Below are 22719 nucleotides of genomic sequence, written 5' to 3' on the forward strand. Positions count from 1 at the left end.
ACTGCCACCTTAATCCTCTCTCCCTGTAGGCCTGTCACACTTGCCAATTATGATGACAGTGACAAAAAAAGAAAAAACCAACATACATCCTCCATATGGGCAAGAGTACCTTTTTTTTCTTCATGTTCAGCGACATCAAGTAAGCTTTGGCTAAGCAAAAAAAAAAAAAAGTTTTCCCAAGGACTCATAAAAGCTGAGGGATGAGAACAGCTAACATTACAACGTGTTTGAAAAGTTCCTGAGCACACCGCTATAAATTGCAATGCGGATGCACGTAGGCACCATAGACGTTTGTCAGCAGGAGAAGCAACGGCTTGTAAACTTCCCTGCATGGTGATCGACACCAAGAACATGCTGTGAGCATTTCTGACGCCACTGCTATGAAACACAATCAAATTTTCATCTTCCAGAAAAATATAAATTAAATGTGCCCGGGACTCCAAAAAAAAAAAAGGGAGGAAGGAAGGAAGGAAGGAAGGAAGGAAGGAAGGAAGGAAGAAAGGAAAGGAAGGAGGGAAGTTAGGAAGAAAAAAAGAAAGAAAGAAAGAAAAAGAAAGAAAGAAAGAAGAAAGAAAGAAAAGAAAGAAAAAGAAAGAAAGAAAGAAAAAGAAAGAAAGAAAGAGAGAAAAAGGGAAAGAAAGGAAGAAGTGACAAAAAAGTATCAAAAAATAACCCTAAACAAATCAACAAATCAACTATGAACTGTCTGAGGAAGTAACTCGATTTTAAAAGAACCCTGTTTCCTACTGGCTCTGGCCCTGGCCAGTTCTTGTGCAAGAGAAAAGACTGTCTCTGACATTCTGAATAGTACTGCCTCTCAAGGCTAAGGCAAAGGGAGGGGCACGGGCCGTTGCCCAGTTGCCCAGTTGCCCAGTTGCTGTGGGCCAGTATTCTGCTAAATGAGGCTGTCCTGTCAAGGCTCAAGATTGACTCCTGCCCCACCCTCACCCCCTCAATTCATATGTTGAAGACCTAACCCTCAATGCCACCTATATGTAGAGACAGGGCCAACGAGGGGGACATTGAGGTTAAATGAGGTCCTAAGGCTGTGGCCCTGCTCTGGCGGTTTGATACCAGATGGCTCCAGCATTCTCTCCCCCCCCCCCCCCCCCCGCAGGCACTCAAAGAAGTCACGTGAGCACACAGCAAGATGGCAGCCACCCACAGACCAAGCAGAGGGCTCTCACCAGAAACCAACCACACTGACACTGTCTTTGACTTCCAGCCTCTGGAACTGTGAGGAGGTAATTATCTGTTATCCAGGCAGTGGTATTTTGTTGCGGCAGCCCCAGCTGACTGACACTGCCATACTTTCATTTTCATAATCACTCTGCAGCAGACATTAGGATCCTAGTTTTCAGGGGGAGGAAACAGGATCAGAGAGGTGACATGATTTGCTTAAGATCACACAGCCTGTAAACTGGGGCCTGACTGGGCAAACCCAGAGTATGAACCCGAGTGTCAAATCCAATACTGTGATCTTTCCTCTCCACCACTACATAAGGTTGTTGTTTTTATTTAATTAATTAATTAATTAATTTATTTTTGGTTCCACATGAGAAACTTTATTAATGTAATTCAAAACTGCATAATCATCTCAGTGTGTATCCGAAAAAATAGAATTCAACACCCATTCATGCTTTTGCTCTCATCCTTTACTCCTCTATATACCACCTTTTCCCATTCTCCTCCACAGAGGAAACCCCATACCCAAAATCTAAGGTAGGGATCCATCTAGAGAGTCTGGGTTCATGTTTTTTGCAAAAGAGAAGGAGGAGCTATGAGGATATATTCCCTACTATTTCCAGCTCTGATTAAAGTCTTCATCAGAGAGTCTTTGGAATCTCATACACGATGTTTTGAATAGAAGTAATGCCTTGCTGTCTTCAAGCATCCTGCCCACCCAATTTGCAGCAGACGACTTTGCCTCCTACTTTTAAGACCAAAACAGAACCCCCTAGTTGTCAACTCCCCCAAGTTCTTTCTTTCATTTTTTTTTTGAGATTGATTGATTGATTGATTGATTTTTATTTTTTTTAATTTAACTTAATTTTTTAAAAATTTATATCCAAATTAGTTAGCATTTAGTGCAACAATGATTTCAGGAGTAGATTGTTGTTTTTATTTTTTAAAGAGATGGTTTTTCAGGCTTTTTGTTTGCTTTATTTTTATTTTTATTTTTTTGCTAACAGGATGGGTTTGAAAAGATTTCTTAGATGGTTCTATAATGATGACCTATGGATTTCCAGTGTGATGAAATTTTGTTTTTTTTTTTTAAGTTTATTTATTTATTTTGGAGGGAGAGGCAGAGAGAGAGAGAGAGAGAGAGAGAGAGAGAGAGAGAGAATGCTAAGCAGTCTCCATGCTCTCCGAGCAGAGCCCGTTGTGGGGCTCGATTCCACAAACCGTGAGACCGTGACCTGAGCCAAAATCAAGAGTTGGTGCCACCCAGGCGCCCTGAAGCTGCTTTTAAATTGTGGCAAATATACTTATTAAACTCCAAAAGAGAGAAAAGGTAAATAAGTAATAATAACCGAATTTATTTAGCACTTACCATGTCTCCTTATCAGGTAGGTAGAGATATTATCCACATTACAGATGTGGGACAAGAGGCAATAAGAGATCACAAAACTTGCCCAAGTTTCCAAAGCTGGTAAGTAGCTGGGATTTGGAGGCACGCCATAAGTTTCCAGAATCTGTGCCCCAAACCTGCCCCAGGGGATTCCCCAGAGCATCCATGCAATGGAACACTATGTAGTCACTACATTGAAGCTAAGGTAGAGTGCAAAGTCTCAGTGGAAAATGCCTATGGGACCATGTTAAGTGAAAAAGCAGGGCACCACACAGTACATTTTGGGAGCTTCTGATGACTCTGTGAGCATTAGACGCAGGACAGCCTTCGAACTAATTCTTTGGTGGTCACCACAACATAAGGCAACATAAGACTTCTGATGAACCACCAGGAAGAAAGATGCACATCCCTGCCATGAAGTGTCCCTCTGATTGTGAACCCTGGGAGTATGAGAGGCACCAGAGCATGGTCTTCCAAATCAGAGGTTCTCCAACTATAGCCTGCATCAGAAGCCCCTGGGGGCCTGGCTGGTTAACTCAAAGACAGGCTGGGGACCCTACCTCCAGTGTCTGATTCCATCGGTCTGGAGTGGGGTGGAGAGTCCACGTGTCTAAGTTCCCAGGGGGTGCTCATGCTGCTGGTCTGAGGACCCCATTCTGAGAACCCCAGTCTAAGCCACGGGTAGAAACTTTAGGTCTCTGATGGCATACAGAGCCCCGTCCTCACTCTGTTGTGTGATCTGAGTGGCTACCTATTGCATAATTGAGTTGTCAGGAAAGCTAAGGAAAGATTTATGTGACATGCTTGGCACAAAGAGCCACTAAAACTCCAGGGAATAGGAACGTGCTTTTTCGGGGAGTGTGCAGAGAACAGGGGTTAAAAAGGTGCATGCAGAATCAGAATCCCAGGTGCATCTCTTACTGGCTGTATGACTGAAGGTGAGCTCCTTAACCTCTTAGTTCCTCCGTTTACTTATCTGTGAAACAGGAATAAAGTCTAACCCTTCCAGGGTTGTGGGGGTTAAGTGTGGTCATCCTGAGGACCACACCTGCCAGATGCTTGCTGAAAACACATACTCCTGACTCTGGAACATAGAATCTCCAGGGCAGCGTCCTCAGGACTGGCCTCTGTTAAGAATCACCTCCAAACAGCCAGGTGATTCTCAAATTGGAAGTTTTGCCAAATAGGATAAAATCCATGTAAACACCTGGCCTTGATATACGCTCCTTCCACAAAGCTCAGCCACCAGTTGATTACTGCCTGGGTCTATGTGCAAATAGTCCTACCTTGGCCTTCTTGATAATATCACTCAAGATGATTCGTTAGAAAAAAAAAAAACAAAGATGATTCATCAGTAGACGCCCTATAGTAAAACTTTAGACACCGTGGCTCTGTATTCATAAATAAAAATTAATTGAACTGCACATTTAAGATTTGTGTACATACTGCTTATAAATCACACCCTAATAAAAGGTTTTAAGAAGACAGGAGTCTCCTTCAGAAAACTGCACTCAGAGATAAGTAATGCTACTAGACAGGCTACGTGCCCAAACGCTCATATATAAAGGACACACTGTGGGGGCGCTGGGTGGTTCAGCTGGTTAAGCGTCCAGCTTCGGCTCAGGTCATGATCTACTGGTCTGTGAGTCCCACTCTGTGCTGACAGCTCGGAGCCTGGAGCTGCTCCAGATTCTGTGTCTGCCTCTCTCCCTGACCCTCCCCCACTCACACTCTGCCTCTCTCTCTCAAAAACGAATAAACATTAAAAGAATTCAATAAAAAAAGAAGGGACACGCTGTCATATGTGACTATGGAATAAACAGAAAGTAAATACGTCACTTTATGAGCTTAGCTATGTGGCTAGGGAAGCAGCTAATGGAAGCACTGGGGTAACTTCTGTAACGGAAGGATCCAGAGTTTCCCTTTGACTTCTACCTCTTCCGGCAGTGATTTCCCTGCCAGCCCAGCCTCCCATCTCCAAGAGCCAGCTCGGTCTGCAAGGATAGAATGGTTTCTGTCTTCAGCTGAGGTAAACCCTGCTCCATAGCCTGGAGCCACTCAAGGGCTGCGACCCCTCAGTGTGATCACGTGATTCCAGGGAAGGGAGGGGTCGTTTTCCTTGTGTTTTTGTTTGTTTGTTTGTTTTGTTTTTGTTTTTGTTTCTGTCTGCTTTCCAAAAGTCTTTCTCTAGGAACATCCACAGGGCTGCGGAGGGAAGACGATCCTATCCAAGGCACACAAACCATGGCGGCTGCCGCACCAGCCAAAGGGTCCGTTAGAAACCTATTTTCTCAAAGTCTATCTCTGCTAGGCTTTGGAGAGACAGCAGCATTTAACAGATGCATTTAACAGATGAGAGGACTCTCAAAGAGGGAGGGGACATGATTAGCCTAGGCAAAGCACTCTTCCGGCAGGAGGAAAACTAAGACGGAAACTCTAGCTTGAGGGGATGAGCTAAGAATGAACAGCCAGGCCCGCCTTCACATCTTGAACATCCTCTGCCAAACAGACTACCAGCTGGAGACCAAGGGCATGATTATGAGCCTAATTTGATCATTGCTTCTAGGGCTAATACGCACATGCGATAACACACTTTTCTTCAGCAGGTCAGTAGTGAGGCTGGGTAATTTGGGAAAGAGGAGGCAGTTAACTGGGAGGTCAACCATTGCCACTGCTCTCTTTTATGTTTACATGGTAGAGGTTGTGATGCTACGTCTTCTGTTCTAAATGAGCACAGTTTGCACTGAAAGGGTTTCCATTTTCGATTTCCGTAGCGGATGTAGGCCACGCATGCACGTTGCTCACAACCCAGACGTGGCTTATGAGCCTGTAATGGATATTTCTGGGGCCCCACCCAAACCTACCCAGATGCCAGTCCCTGTGCCTGTGCACCCAGCCCCCTGAGCTGCTGGTGGCCTGAAGAGCCTGCAAGATGACCTCCCGTGGGGCAGCCTGTGCTTTTGACGCACTGCCGTTGGGCGTGTGCCAGTCCAGTCACTTGCCCGAACAGGGACAGATTCTGGGCTGGTCATTTATGCTCTAGGGCGGTGCTGTCCAATACAACTTTCTATAATGACGGAGATGTTAATTTGTGCTGTCCAAAATAGTAGCCACCAGCCACAACTGATGAGGGCCTGAAATATATTAGTGTGACTGAGGAACTGAATTTTTAAAATCCTGAATGCACACATGGATGAATAAAAAAGCGGCCTCCAGGGGCGCCTGGGTGCCTCAGTTGATTAAGTGTCTGACTTCGGCTCAGGTCATGATCTTGCAGTCCGTGAGTTCGAGTCCCTCATCGGACTCTGTGCTGACAGCTCAGAGCCTGCAGCCTGCTTCAGATTCTGTGTTTCCCTCTCTCTCTGCCCCTCCCCCACTCATGCTCTCTCTCTCTCTCTCTCTCAAAAATAATAAATAAACGTTTAAAAAATCTTTAAAAAATAAACAATAAAAAAAAGCAGACTCCACTAATCAGAATGCCTTCAAACTATGAGGAGAAAGCTATGAATTAGGGCAAGTTTTACTTCCAATTTGCCTGAGAGTTACCTAGAAATTTTACTTAAACTTTTGTTCCTGAAAATCATTATTTTTTTTAGTTTACTTATTTTGAGAGATGGGAGGGGAAGGGCAGAGAGAGAGGAAGAGAGAGAATCCCAAGCAGGCTCAGCACTGCCAGTGTAGAGCCCAATGCGGGGCTGGATCTCCCAAACTGTGAGATTATGGCCTGAGCTAAAATCAAGAGTCAAACACGTTATTAACCGACTGAGCTACCCAGCCGTCCCTTTCCTGAAAATCATTCTAAGAGGATGAATCCAATTTCTCTTCTTAGTATCTGGAATACAGAGACTATCGTCTAATCTTTCTTTGGTTCTAGTTGTGAGAATGTGAGAATGGCACCAGGTCTGGGAGTTGTCAACTACTTGAAGGCAAGACTCAGGTTTGATGTGCTTTTGTGCTCAGGATACAGACTTTCAACAAGGGGATAAACACCTGATGCATTAAGATAATATGTCACATGGACAGGGGCGCCTGGTGGCTTAGTCGGTTAAGTGTTCGTCTCTTACTTTCAGCTGAAGTCATGATCTCATGGTTGATGAGATCAAGCCCTGTGTTGGGCTCTGCACGGACAGCGTGGAGCCTGCCTGCGATTCTCTCTCTCCCTCTCTCTCTGCCCCTCCTGTGCGCATGTCCTCTCTCTCTCTTAAAATAAATAAATAAACTTTATTAAAATTTTTTTTTTTCTGTGTGTTCTGGTACCACTGTATTTATGGACTTGGAAACTTGAATTTTACATAATTTTCACATGTCATGAAATATTTTTGTTCTTTTGCTTTTAAAAAAACATTTAAAAATGTAAAAACCATCCTTAGGTGGTGAACTATAAAAAAATAAATAAACTTTAAAAAAATGTCACATTGGGGCACCTGGGTGGCTCAGTCGGTTAAGCATCTGACTTCGTCAGGTCATGATCTAGCGGTTCATGGGTTCGAGCCCTACATCGGGCTCTGCGCTGACAGCTCAGAGCCTGGAGCCTGCTTCAGATTCTGTGTCTCCCTTTCTCTTTGCCCCTCCCTTGCTCATGCTCTGGCTTTGTCTCTCAAAAATAATAAAAAATAAACGTAAAAAAAAGGTCACATGAACAATAGCTGTGCACGGAAGGTCCTAAGAGACAGACACACGCCTAGCAGCCCCACATGCATAGGAAGCACCATACTACTGAGGAAGAACTTGCTATGGGGTCTGTCGTGCCGAGAAAACTTTAAAAAGCACAACAGGACAACCCATGACAATCTCTGTGCCACCGAGCAAAGGATGATTCTCCCCAAACTTCAAGATTGTAAACACATGTGCACAGTTCACCTCAAAAAGAATGGGGTGGAGACCCCCCAGGAAGGAGACTAGGCTGGGACCTTCTCACAGATGCCACTGCTCCTTCAGGATGGATAAAGCAGTTTGTTCTTTGTCTCTGTGTTGCCCCAGGTTTGGCCATAAACGACAATCAACTGGATAAAAACGTGTGGCTCTACTCTGCAGGAGCCCTCAGTTCCTGATGCAACAGGAAGCAGGAAGACAACGTGTTGAAATCATTGTAATTGACTAGAAGCTTCAAGCTGCAAACACATCAGATTCAAAGACAAGGTCATGGCTACCTGGTGGCAAGAAGAGGGTACGTGTGAACTGGGCTGAACCAGGCTTCCTTCCTCCGTGGCATGCTGTCATAGATTAAAAGGTCCTTCTCGGTCAGTACGACCAGGGCCGGCTTCCACTGTTTCTCACTCTCCCCGGGCACCTGAAATGGCAAGCAGGGCATCGTCAAACAACAGGTGAAGGAAGAGTGACTAGAAAGGAGAAGCTGGCATCCCCCCAATCAGAAGACCCAATGGTAGGAGTCCTTAGTTCAGGTTGTGAAATCCAAATGAGAAGAAACCATTCACGGCCGCAGGACTCTTGATCCTTGAAACTGTGTTTCTCAAGGGCCCCGGTATGTGTCGTCGGTACAGCCAAGAAGCAGCCCAACTGTCAGACATCTGTCTCTGTTTCTCACCTGTCAGTCAGCACTGAAATCATTATTTCATAGTGGCATGCAGATGCTTGGCGGAATAAGCACGTCCAGATGGCTCTCTGGTAGAGTACATTGTTTTTATTACAAGATGGTAAGGTTTGAAAGCTTTTGAAGAATATCCAAAGGCTCTGAAAATGTACTATGGAGGCAAATGTCTGTCTGGAGAGGTAGGAGACATCACAGCCTTTCGCTTTGACTGTTTCTGTGATTTGGGCACCATCTTAAAATTCTCTTAGTTCCACTCAGCACAGAAAGTTCCTTAACCCAGAGGGATGAAACGACCTGGCAGGGATATGGGAGGATTAAAACATCAGTTGGATGTTTGGACCAGGTGACCCTTAAGGTCCCTTCCAATCCCGAGAGTCAGTTAGCTCAGGTCTTATCTCACGAGCCACCCCTCTCTGCCCAAACTCTGATGTGCTGATGTGTGATACGATGATGTGCTGATCATTCCCAATTCTGCATGTGTTCTTTCATCTGTGAAAACTCCCCCCTTCCAATCTGAACGTTGGGTCTTGGGATACATCTTGATGCTCAGCTTGGAACAACTCAATGTGCTGGCTTTGGTACTCAAAGCATGGATCGTGTTCCAGTAGCATCAGCGTCACATGGGAGCTCGCAAGAAATGCAGAGTTCCAGGCCCATCTTAGACCAACAGAATCAAAATCTGCATTTTAACAAGATCTTCGGGTGACACATATGCTCATTAAAGATTAAGAACCACTGCTCTAGATGAGGTTAAGGTTTTCTTTGACACTGGTAATTCAGTGAAGATTCAACCCTTTCATAATAAACCATAATCCAAAATCTATTCAAAATTAAATGAGGCAGTAAGATAAATAAATGATAAAATTTATTCCCTTTCTATTTGTATTGTTACCTTTTCGTAAGTGCCACAATGACATCTGTATTGAAGTGGCTTTAAGATTGAATGATCACAGTAGAGAAGATGGGCAGGATTGTGGAAGGGGTGAGCTTTGTAGGTCATGTACTTTTATGGGCTGCTTGACTCTGAGTCCCTGCTCCATTATTTATTGCCCCTGTGACTTTGGGCGAGTTATTATTCCCTATGCGTCTATTTCCTCACTGATAAAATTGCACAGACAATGATTAAGAGTGCTTTCTCTGGAGCTAGAGCACCTGAACATAAATCACAGCTCCTCAATTCACCAGCTGTGGGATCTTGGGCAAGTCAGCAAATCTCTTTGTATCTCAGTTTCTGTATCTGTAAAATGGGGAAATAATAGGACCTATACCAGAGGATTATTGTGAAGATTGGGTTAAAATGTCTAAAATGCTGATCACAGTGCACCATAAGCATCATTTAGAGCCTGTTAAGTGGCATATACCTCATAATGCTACAGTGGAGACTAAATGAGACTGTGCACGGGGCACCTCGTTGGTTCAGTCAGTAGAGCATGCAAGTCTTAGTCCCAGAATTGTAAATTCAAACCCCAAATTGGGCGAGGAACCTACTTTAAAAGAATTTTTCTAAGATAAATGAGACAGTGTACATAATGTGCTTAGCATAATATCTGGCAGATGGTTAAGACCCTCCAGTGAAATTTAGGGTGGGAAAATTGTAGCAGACTCACTGAATTCTAAACATGTCAAAAAGGTATTCATTGGAAAGGCAACAGTATGACAAAGTACTGGTTTTCCTTGAAAAAAATTATAAGGCAAGCCAAGAATATCCTTGGTGTTAACAATTTCAATTCATTCTTTCCCCATCCATTCCAAAGTTGTCCCAGGAAGAATTCATTACAAAATGATCATGCACCTCTTACAGCAATTCCAAATAAAATCTCCCTTTCAAGAAGGAAGAAATCCTCAAAAAGCTATTTATACTAGAATGTGAATGACTACCTGGCATATTTCTTCCATTATGCATTTCATACATATATAAAAAAAAAAATATCCAGGGTTAGCCTATTGCTTTTTCCAACAGAACAACAGCACCTTTAAGAGATCAAAATGAACTGATACAGAAAACAAGGTATTAGTAACCCGCAAGGTGACCACGTTATAGTCTCAAAGCATAAAGTGTTTGGGAGTTTGGAGTAAATTTTTTCCAGCCTCTACATTAAACTTAGCAAATTACTTTTCCAGTTCATTAAATAGGACTGGAAAAGCTACAAATGATCCTCCCCAAAGTGCCTATCTTCCTTACCTAGTCAGATCTGATCCATTAACTTTGACTGGAACCATTTAAACGTGAATACAACTAAGCATCATTCTTCAAGAACAATATTAAGTTTGCAAAAATAAACCTTACCAGTGAACGCCAACAGTAAAATACAGAAATTTCTAATGGTGGAGTCACAAACTCACCCACATGTCAAATGGTATATATATGTATGAATAATTCTAAAGCCCTAAAACACAAAATGGTTTATTAAAGAGTGCTTCATGGATTTGTTAACTGTGCCGTAAGAATACTCAGAGTGGACGTTTTCCACTGTTCCTGTGCGCAGAGCTTTCATTTTAATGCTACCTGAATGCTTGAAGCTAGAAATCGGCCCATGAGGACAACAGATTTCCAAGGAGAAAAATGTTATGTTGAATACAGGTTTCTAAAACCATACGTTATGCCACGTGAGCTTCGCATTTGCAAAGCCTTTCAAGAACACTTTTCTTCAGGCTGGAGTATCTGTGCTGTTGTTCAGTGACAACTTCCATTACAAATCCAAATTTCCTGGCACCCAAAGTTTCCCCAGCATTAATGCAACAGTTCTGGGACGCGTCTACATTTGATTAAAACGTGGCTCCTGAAACAGATGTGACAACTTCCATCTCGATCCCGGCTTCCTGCCATGAGATGCGGCAGCAGTCAGTGTCTCAAGAACTGATCGTGTTTCTCATGAAGAAGGCAAAGGGGAAGAAATGGAAACAGACACACAATCCTGAAATTACTCCGAAGCACATCTGTGGTGAACTGAATCCTGTCCCCATGGTCACTTCTGTGGAGCATGAGAGAAAAGGTTGACAAAATGGCAAGAAGAATTTGAGAGAGTGGAAAGAAGTCTCTGCTAACAACTGAGGGAAGTAGAAATAAATGTATGAAATGAACATGTTGTATATCTTAAACTCAGGGAATGTTACATGTCAATTCTACCTCAATCAAAAACACCCGAGGGAAGAACAGTCACTGAATCCTCTGCTGGAGACAGGTTTCCTACGTCATTGAGGTCAGGAGGAACTTCCAACCTTTTAAAATTCATTGGACACATCACATCATTCATTCATTGTGATCACATCACAAGTCATGGAACAAAATGGGGTTCTGGATGGGGTTCCAGCCTGGCTGAGATCTGAGACTTTCTGTCTTTATCCTTCCATCACCCACACCTTTGAGTGAGGTTCCTAGCAACCACTGGGACGCAGTTTGAAAACTGCTGACCGTGTTTCCTCTAAAATATCTAAAATCTGAAGATTATTTTCAAAGAGACAGTTTGACCAAAACCTTTCAGTGCCTTTTTTGCAGGTATTTCCAGAAGAAATAATAATACTGTTGCTTAGGCAAAGCTGTAATGATGAAATTAATGAATGCATATTGAGTGCTTAGAAAAGTGTCTTACATACAGTAAGCAAGCAAACCTTTAAAAATATTAGCTATTCTAATTCCAAAAAATACATGCACCCCATGTTTATTGCAGTATTATTTACAACATACAAGATACGGAAGCAACTAGGTGTCCACTGACAGATGAATGGATACAGAAGATGTAGTGTGTTTACACAATGGAATATTACTCAGCCATAGAAAGGGATGGGATCTTGTCATTGGTGACAACATGGATGGACCTAAAGAGCATAATATGATAAGTGAAATAAGCGATATGGAGAAAGACAAATAATATAAGAGTTCACTGATATGTGGAATCTAATATGACAAAACTCATCAAAGAATAGAAACAGATTCAAATACAGACTGGTGGTTGTCAGATGAGAGGCGGATGGGAGGACGGGTGAAATAGGTAAAGAGGAGTCAAAGGGAAAAACTTGCAGCTATAACATAAACAAGTCACAGGGATTCAAGTACAGCATAGGGGATATAGCCAATAATATTGTAATAACTTTGTATGGTGACTGAGGGTAACTACACTCACCGTGGTGATCATTTCGTAATTTATATAATTGTTGAATCACTATGTTCTACATCTAAAAGTAATATAATATTGTATGTCCACTATACGTTGATTAAAAGAAAATATCAGATATTCTGATTGCCACATCAAGTAAGAATAAACGAATATCAAACAAAAGATGTAAGTAAACTTGGGCAAGAATCCCTTGCCTTCACGGGTCTAATGTCCTCCCTGGTGGGAGAATCGGCTAAGACAAAGTTATTCTAACAGTCCCTCCAACTTGAAAATCAGATCATCTTTTTCAGTTCAAAATTCCTGGCTACTAGGCTGGGACCGCTTTCGTTACTAGGACCCTTGCTTTATACATCTCCTTTGTTCCGCGGGCTCTGTTCACAGGGGCAACAAACAATGTATGGGTCTTTTTTTCTCTGCTTGTGCCAAGTCACTCTTCCTAACATGCTTATTTTCTAACTCCTACTTGAACACAGGGGTGGCAGGGACAGCTCAGAGGCTTTGGAGCCAAACGGCAGTGTCTTCAAAATCTGGCTTTGCCACTTCTCAGCTGAGGGATTTGAACTGCTATAAGCATTTGTTCACTGATGTGTAACATGCCGATCGTGGCCTCCTATGCATATTTTATGAGGATTAAATGAGAGAATGTATATAAAGCACTTCCCATATGGCAGATACTGGAAATGTTAAACCAGCCCCATCATACACCTCACACAGCTACCCTGCTAGGGAGGAAGGTCTGGAGACAAGGTGAGTGACTAATAGGATAAATCAAGTTCACAGAGGAAGAAGGTCAAGCACAACTTTTGTTTTGGAGATCATGGCTATCTCGGCAACTTTTTACTTTAAGCCTTTTCACTTCAGATTGCTAGGAACTTAGAACAAAGGACCAGATACCAGGGTAATAATAATTAGCAGTTATCAACTTCCAAATGCTTTACAAACATTAGGTAATTAATCCCTACACCAACTCTCAGAGAGGCAGATAAGGATCCCTGACAGTTCACCAAAAGGAGAGGAACAAGTTTCAATGCAGCCATGGGAACACAGGGAACACGGTACCAAGTCACAACCTGCAGCCTTCTTCTGGCTGGCCCTGAACAACCCTAGGACCCAGCAATCGGGAACCTTGCGGGACACCCACACCTGGATGCAGAGCAGGATGGAAAGGAAGAGAAGGCAGAGAATGGGAAAGAGGACTAGAAGGCAAGTTCAGAAACAGAGCTCTGCAGGAGACTTAGCTCCCCTGGACTCGCTGCTCTCCTCTCACGCAACTCCCAAACTGTTTGGCACCTGGATCACGGGGCGAATTCATGGGTGGCTTAAAGTGGGGGAGCAGACTGAATGATCCATCCTGTTTGGTGGATGTCAAGGCAATGATGAAGAGTGTTAGAGCACGCTGAAGGAAAATAAGGAAAGAGAAATATGGTTTGACTGCGGGACATGTAGGGAGGGTATCATTTTTATATGTCGACAGTCCCAATAGCCGCAGTCCCCAATTTCAAATTTGCTCCCTCCTGCCAAATTCTGAAACTGGCTCTGGAATTCTATAAGCCATATATAATAAAGCCCCAGACTCAGGGTTCATGATTAGAAGTCTCACCAGAGTCAACGTACAAGTTAGCATGGTGGGACTTTGGTGCTTGGGTTATAGAGAAATCACCTCCGGGGTCAGCAGGACCATGCTCCCTATACAGGTTCTAGGGAAGAATCCTTCCCTGCCTTTTACAGGTTCTGGTAGCCACCAGTATTCCTAGAAGCTGTGTTAGTCCAATCTCTGCTTCTATTGTCACATAGACTTCTTTCTACACGTCTTTATGTGGCCTTGTCATCGGGACACCTGCCACTGAATTTAGAGCCCACCCAATTCCAGTATGAACTCAACTAATTACATCTGCAAAGACCATATTTCCAAATCAGGTCACCTTCTGAGGTTCCAAATGGACATGAATTGGGGTCAGGGGAGTGTGGGGTAAAGACAAGAAACTAATCATAAGAAAATGGCAAGAACCCACTATATTTTCAGTTAGTTTTCCAGGGCTTTTTTTTTTTTTTCTCTTTGAACATTTGCAAACATGGAGTGAATTTTTTTTCTGAAAGTTATCTTATTTACTGAGCATGCAGAAGGTCAGATGCTAATGTAGTCTAACAGAACCCTTTGATGACTCTATTAAAAGTAATGCCTTGGCCTCTAGGACTTCATAATGAAGTCAACCTTAGGGCAGATCACATGTATACAAAGAGATAAGTGCAGAGCTAGGGTTTTAAATCTCCTTTCATCATACAGCATCATGGAAAGAGGAGGCAGAAAGCCCATGAAGGTCTAGTCCCCATCAAGGCACAGAGCATTTCAACCACATGAACCTGGCCTTTCAATTGTTTTGCTTCATTTGCTTACTGCTAATGAGACAGGTCTTCAAAATGACAACATTCTAAGTATGATACATTCCAGGAAGTGATTCCAAGATCTCTTCTTGCTTGATAAAGATTGCTGAATTCTACTTGGATTACTCTGTATCTCAATGTCACTTTCAGTTCAGGCTATGTACAATCAAGTTGGACTAATAAGCTGGAAGAACCAAATCCAGCTACCCAAGCCTGTGTCTCTTTAAGTTTAGGATGATTTTCTACCCTACGCCCTTCTCTGCCTTTGAAAAGCAGAATGACAACCTTACTGAAGAACCCAACTACAGGAAGGAGGAGCACCACCCCATTTCTGCCCATTGCCTATGTCAATCTAATGAACTCCCCCTCCAAAGAAAGATGTGCTGTGACTCTAATTGTTCAGATCTAGAGCTGTCACTGGGTCTTTTTAATAGCAGGCATTGTCACGTTCATCACAAGTAGGTGTCTGTGGTCACTACCCACTCATTGCGTTATCACCGTATCTACATGGTAGAAACATGTACACTGGACTGGTCCTAGAGCAGACTGGCCATTTTGGTCCACACCATTAACACATTTCAATACCCAAGCACCCTAGCTTCAAAAGAGGCCAAAGGAGACAAGACACATCACTCTATGTTCTATATTATGCCCCATTTATCTGGGTTTGGCATTAATTAGGGCTTATTGGGTATTTACGTAACTATTAATAAATATGGTGGGGTTTTTTGTTTTTGTTTTCCACCAGTACATCATTCCCTCTCACTCTCAGTTGGGAACCCCAGAAAGGAGAAGGGGTGCATAGTAGTTACACTATCCAAGTCCTACTCTGAACCATCTAATACTCAGCATTCTAGGAGAAAACCAGGCCATGAACTTGGGCCCCCAAACTGGATTCTGCTATGTGTCCCCTTGTGTCCATTTTGAATAATTCTGCTTGTTATTTTTCCCTGCCTGCATTAGTTTTTATTACTAGACAGTTTATTCTCTTCTTCCTTCCAGAGAGGCCCTGGCCCCATGACCATTGACTAGTCTCACCTCTCTCACAACTACCTAGATCCAGACTAGCCTAACCTGTCAATCCCTTATCTCATTAGGGAGTCTATCTTGCCAACCATTCTGTGTAGAGTCAGAAGATTTGTCTCCTTCCTCAGTGCCTTGGCTCAACTGAAAACACCCTAGGTTTCCCCCCAGGACATGCGACTTCTATTGGACACTTCCTAACACCAGCTGTTTGAAGTGGAGACCTCTTGTTTGTATGAAAATAAATTACTTACAGTGCTTCATATGGGTTTGTTCTTTTGAACCTGTAAACATTTCCTTTTGTCTTGTTTACTTGTGTGCTCAGCTCAACCTCTTCTGAGAAAAGTCCAAAAGTGAATTTCAACTCCATGCCTTGTCTGAATTATACAATTATAACTGAGTAAGGTTGAAATTGTTTGGGATTTACTCTATCTTTGGGTCTCAAAAACAGTAGCAAGTTAGAAGGAGCACTTAGAAGAGCAAGGTTTAGAGAGAACGTGACATGGTAGATTTTGAGCTTTTTAGATCTGACAGTTCAAAAATCTACATGAGAGGAAAGAATGCTCCCTTATTAAGGGAGGCTATGCTGAAGGAGTAAACATGTATTGAGAGCTTACTCTGTGATAAGAAGGACTGTGGATTCCATTGTGTCTCCCCCTCCTCCAAATTCAGGTGATTCAGCCCTAACCTCCAATATCACAGAACGTGACCATTTTGGGAAATATGGTCATTGCAGATGTAGTTAGTTGAGATAAAGTCATACTGGAATACAACAGACCTTAAACCAATATGGCTGGTGTGCTTATAAAAGGGGAAATTTGGCCACAGGCACACACACACACAGGGAGAAAGTGACATGAACATGAAGGCCAAGCTAGGGGTGATGTATTTACAAGCCCCAGAATGCCAAAGATTGCCAGCAAACCACCAGAAGCGAGGAGCGGGGCATAAAGCAGATTCTCCCTCACAGCCCTCAGAAGCAAGGAACCCTGGTGCTGCCTGATTTGTGAGTTTCTAGCATCTGGAACCATGAGACAATACACTGCTGTTGTCTAATCCACCCAGTTTGTTGTAGTTTGTTACTGGAGCCTTAGGAAATACTACAAGCACCATGCTAGTTTCACCTCCCTTAATCCTTTCGACACTTTGAGGCATTTATTATCATCTCCATTTTACAGAAGAAGAAACTGTGGTTCAGAGAGGCCAGGCACTAGCCAATGTTACACAATGATAGTTATAAAGCCACTTATGTGCCTTCCTGACCTCAAAGCTGTGATATTTTCAGATCACAAAGCTGCCGCTCATAAGAAAGGAAAAGGGGGATGATGTGGGGGCATGAGGGCAAAGGTGGGAGGACAGACGGCTGCGAACTCAGCTGTAATGTCTCCCGTGGACTGAGGTGCACAGTGTCCAGCTATGTGCAACTCTGCAGCTGACTAGGTTGCCCGCTGGGCAACTTACTTCTCGCCCTTCTTTCCCACCTCCTGGCACGGGGCCTTCACTCAGGCCAGACATCGGTTCAGGGCAAGCTCCTCTGAGTAATCAAAGCTCTTTATTCCCCAAGTCTCACATCTGATTAAAATAATTCAAGACTAAGTTGTAAATGACTCATAACCCTTAATATGTCTTTCCACTAAGGGATATTTCTATTTATAACGAGTAGCTGGGACAAAATTGGTCTCCTGTGTTACTCTTCATTGCACAATTGAAGGGCTAGTAAGTGAAACAGGATTTGGTTTCTAAAGGCAGCAAAATATTCCATTACACCATAAATTTAATTTGCATGTTTTTGTTATTTTAGCAAACTCTATTCTTCACTGATGGTGCTCACTCCAGCACAAATATCTGACAGTTCTAAGTCCAACTTAATGTGGCGTGCAGTTTTAAATCAACCATGTATCCTGTGTTCAGCAACATATAACAGAGTACTGTAGGCTAAAAATTAGCATCCGGATATCTGTAACTATCAAACTTTCCTGGATATTTGAAACATTAGGAAGTGGTTCCTGACCCTTCCAGCTCATGGCCTAGAAACCACTAGATTCAAACAAATAATCGCTGCATTAACAATAAAATCTTCTAGACAAGGAGTCAAAAATTTGGAGACTACAGAGGACCGGATATAAGAAAACAACAACAACAACAACAACAACAACAACAACAACCCGTATCCCACTCTTTGGGGAGCTTGTTTTTAGCATTAGCCTATCATTACCAGAAAAGATGGTAGGCATAGCATGGCCAAAAGAAACATTTCAAAAGAACCCATCAGTTTGTATTAAAAAAAAATTTTTTAACATTTACTTATTTTTGAGAGAGAAAGAGAGCACAAGCAGGGGGTGGAGGAGAGAAGGAGACACAGAATCTGAAGCAGGCTCCAGGCTCTGATCTGTCAGTACAGAGCTCAGCGCAGGGCTTGAACTCATGGGCCGCGAGATCACAGCCTGAGCCAAAGTAGAACACTTAACCAATTGAGCCACCTGGACGCCCCAAGTTGTATTTTTTAAATATAAATTCTCCCTATTTTTTTTAAAGTTAGTGTATTATTTTCTTATCACTTCCCTAAGAAATCACCACAAAAACTGGTATTTATTCTCATACAGTCTGGAAATCAGAAGTCCTAAATCGAGGTGTTGGCACGGCTCCTGCCTTCTGGAGGCTCTAGGGGGAGAATCCATTTCCTTGCCTTTTCCAGCTTCTAGAAGCTTCCCTAATTCCTCCGTTCATGGCCCCCCATCACATTGCCTTTCCCCCCTGTGTTTCTGTCAGAGCATCACATCCTCTTGAGTCTCACCCTCCTCTCTCCGTCTTAGAAGGACCCATGTGGTTAAACTGCCTCATCTCCAGATGATATGAACATCGTTGGGAGGCCATTAGTCTGCTTACCTCAGTTGGCAATTGATTCAAGTTAGAAAAATAACATATGGAGTGAAGTGATACGAAGTTTGGTACTTCTTTAAAAATCTCCAGCATGTCTTTTTCCCCCTGCCCAACCCTCAAAATGGGTAAACAGACAAAACAAGATGGACAGTGATAAAAATTGGGTTATGTGCACCTGGAGGTTCATTGTTGTTTTTCACTACTTCTATGGAAAAAAGTTAAATTCCTCTAATAAAAATTTTAAAAACTAAGCAATATGGAGACTGAGAAAATACACCTGCAAGCGAGCTAGGCATGGCCCCAGACTGCCAGCCTGCTGTCACATAATGAGCACCTACTTGAGAAATACACAAGGACACAATCCCTGCAAATGGATTCACAGAACTCACATGCAGTTTCCACACATGCCTTGTGCTCCTCAAGGGCCCCAACATTCTGCTGATGTGCAAGTGTGACCTGAATTAACTGAAGGCTGGGGTATAACAGGGAGTATAAGCTGTTGAGACACACTGGCTAAGAGCAACCTCCATTCCATCCTCAAAACATGTGTGTGTGTGTGTGTGTGTGTGTGTGTGTGTGTGTGTGTGTGCATGTGTGTGTTTACTCATCGTTCCCTAGCTGGTGGCTCTCTTGAAGAAATACCATATTTGTCTCTATAGGAAAGGTGTATACCAAAAAAAAAAAAAAAAAAAAAAAAAAAGTGGGCATCTAGTGCAGGTGATTAAGCGAAGGGTCAAGGAAAGATATAAGCTAGTGATCTCTCTTGGAAAGCTGAAGTTTATTGGAGAAATTTTTATACACTGGGCTTCAAGATTTGGGGACTCTCAATGCTTCTGAAACACAGCTCTCACAAATGACAAAGGTCTCCATAATAATCCTCTGCCTCTAACATGCTACCTATTTCTTCCCCTTACTTATTCCCCCTAACTTTTGAAAAATCACCCTCTGCAAATTCTGATCTTGTGTGGGATGACTGTCCTGAGGGGCTTATGGTTCCATATTTTATCTATGTAGCCAGGGTATCCACATAATGCCTGGGATATAATGGGTGTTCCATAGACTCTGGATGAACTCTGAATGACTGCAGCCATACCCAGATAAACACTATAAACTGTCACTATCCAACATTGTTTAAAGAGCCCAGACACCCATGATCTATGTGTCTCTCATGGACTTTCTTCATCCACCCAGGGCTCCAATTCCCTGTTCCTTTCACAAGGAGGGAGCTGTCCAGATTCAGCTTCCAGAAATGGATGAAAGGCTGCTTCTAATCTGTGACACTCACAGATAATTAAATTAGACTCTTCTCAGTCTGGTGGGGAAAGCTATTTTATATTTTCATTAACTCCAAAGGGCCATTTCAATTACAGTCCCTGTTTGGTAAACAAGTTATCTTTGACTTACAGCCTTTACTTCTCTAATGCCTAGGAAATATGCCCTTTAAAGGGATGCTGATGTGCCACAGAAATTTCATAATTTGGTAAAAAAGTTATCTTTTGAAAGGCAGTTGACATTATCATTAAATCCAAAAGGAGCAAGTTCTTAAAAGAAAAAAAAAGGATCTGCTTCAGCATCTTCCATTTTGTTTTCCCGGGGTGTGTCTGTGGGTTCCTTTGTTGATTTTCTCATTTATTTCTCCTTCAAAGGAGAAAGCCAAGAGTGCTTTGAAGGAGGAAGACTGTTAAAACATAGGGAGTATCTGGCTTCAACACCATGTCAGCATTATCTAAAGTCATGCCCTGGTTCTAACAGCTATTCAATAATGTCAGACTCCATAACTCTATTTACTTTATGAAAGAAATATCAACATGTTTGCTTTCAGTTGGATTTATCAAATTTTCAAGACTAAACAAACAAAAGCAAAAACGAATTTATTTTGGAGATATCTCAACATTTGTGTGACCAAGGACCAAGTGACAAATTCCAAAATCTACTTATCCTACTTTAGTTTAAATGCCTTCATAACTGCCCCAACTAGGAAGATTCTTTTTTTTTTTTTTTCCTCTGACCTCCTGGAAGCAAAGAGGCAATGTAGTATTAAGAACATAAATCTCACTGCCAAACAGTTCTGGTCTGCATGTCAGCTCAGCTATTCACAGTGTGATCTTGAATGAGTTACTTATCTTCCCCATGCTTCAATTTCCTCATCTGTAAAATGGGGGTAATAAAAGTCCCTCTCCCGTAAGACCATTAGAAAGATGGAATCAGATAATGTGTATAAATGGCTTACAGTACTGTGCCCAGCAAAGATCAAGTTTTCAAAATGAGGGTTTCTCAAAATTTGGTCTGCATGTAACCTGCATCAGAATCAGCTGGGCTGCTAGCTCTAAGACCCAGTTATTCAAAAGTGCTAGGGGTGGCAGCAGGAACCTGCACTTAGAGCAAGGACCCCGAATAAGTCTTACATGTACTATTGCTAGAGAACAATTACAATGAGTGTTAATTACCATCGCCATGATACCATAATGTATACAGCACTCGTTCTCCACTAGTGATTTCTAAAGGCCACTACCCTTGGATTCCCTGCCTCGATATCACTGTGGCACTCGGTAAAAATACAGATTCTTAAATCCCAAATCCACTGAATCCTGGTATCTAGAGATTGAGACTACACATCTCTATTTTTGCAACTTCTCTGGAGACTCTGATACACAGCCTGCCTCGGGATTCGCTGGCCCACACAACTCATTCTGACTGGCTCAAAGCCCTTTATTTTTTAACCATTTAGCCAGTGTCTATGCTAAATGTTGGTTGTAGAAATCGGCTGACCCGAAGACAGGTGTGTCTGCCCAAGTATACCTCTGAGCTATGAGGGGCTCTGCTCAGCGATTATCTCTCCTCATTTCTTCCTAATGTGACATCCATGAATATGTGCTTCCTGGATAGTTTTTCCAAACTTTAGTCACCCATGTACCATTTTCATGAATTTCATTGGTTCCACTTGTACTTTTATGGGATTGACTGCTAGCCGCTCATCCGATATCTATTCTTTTTAAGTAAGAGGACTCCATAATTATTAGGAGTGACAATGTGTCCAGTTACAAAATTCTATTTCTGAGACCCACATTATCCTTCATGTCATCCCCCTTCCCACCCACCTCCCCCCCAACGATCCCAACATAGACATGTCACCTGCCTTCACCCATTAGGCTTATTTACATATTCAACTTGACACTCATTTGGTTGGATGGCATATACAGACATGTCCTGCACTAAACAGGTCTCTTTCAGGTCTGCTGGTGTGCTCTTTGTAGCTGTCCAACAGGAGACAATATAAATGTTATTTCTGAGCAGAAAAGTAACTGTGAAAACAGGGCGACATGTTTTCCCTTCTCTTTCCAGTCTTCTGTTTTCTTCCTCCGATTTCCCTTCTGCAATGCACATTATATTTGTGGCCAACATGCTCCTTTCTGGAGTAAAAGAACCACAAGGAAAATTCCAAAGCCATCTGAATGTTCTACGAAAGCCCAGCAGAACTAAATGAGACATAAGAAGGCAGTGTTTCGAATGTAGTGCCATGTCTAGTTTTGAAATCCTTCCAGGTATGAACATTTTCAGGAGATCTTAGACCTTTTACAAAGGCTTTTACTTACACAAAATTACCTATATACTAATTAAGTAGGAGATCTAACTTCAGATATATAAAATGGTAAATATAGTAGACTATTAAGAATCTAAAAAAAAAGGGGGCTTTCTGAAAAAAATGGTTTTGCCATTTTTTTTTCTGTCCTGATTTCAGAACACATTCATTTGTTCAATAAACATTTATTTAGTGTAACTTGTGTGCTGTGTACTGTGCTCAGTGCCTCGGTGCTATTTAATGGTAATAAAACCCGGACAAGTCAGGAAAGGAAGAATAAATAAGCAGCAAATATAAAAAAGTAACTTTGGCAAGTCTTATAAAGAAACAAAATAGGTTAATATGATTTAAATATGCTATGAAATGTAACAGAAATTAGGAACAGTTCAATTGCTGTCCTCTGACAGTTCAATGTTCTAGCTCTGTGGAGAATTTTTTTTAATCTAAATTTTGGCTTCCACAATATTAATTATCCATTAGGGTCACTTGCAAAAGTACTAAGCATTTACTTAATGTTTCTAAAATAGGGATAAAAAGGTATTTTTAATGTTTATTTATTTTTTTATTGTATTTATTTATCTTTTATGAAATTTATTGTCAAATTGGTTTCCATACA

General features: G+C 42.2%; 1 protein-coding gene across 2 annotated transcripts in view; it reads right to left on the reverse strand.

Moving 5' to 3' along the window:
• SNTB1 (syntrophin beta 1) overlaps window positions 1-22719 on the reverse strand; it is a 234924-nt gene that overhangs the window by 26774 nt on the left and 185431 nt on the right. For both annotated transcript variants that reach the window (XM_042973541.1, XM_042973542.1), the window contains exon 5: window positions 7723-7862. In XM_042973541.1, the coding sequence (XP_042829475.1) occupies window positions 7723-7862 (140 nt within the window). The remainder of the gene's footprint in view (window positions 1-7722; window positions 7863-22719) is intronic.

Source organism: Panthera tigris, chromosome F2 (genome assembly GCF_018350195.1).
Source record: "Panthera tigris isolate Pti1 chromosome F2, P.tigris_Pti1_mat1.1, whole genome shotgun sequence".
Classification (NCBI taxonomy): Eukaryota; Metazoa; Chordata; class Mammalia; order Carnivora; family Felidae; genus Panthera; species Panthera tigris.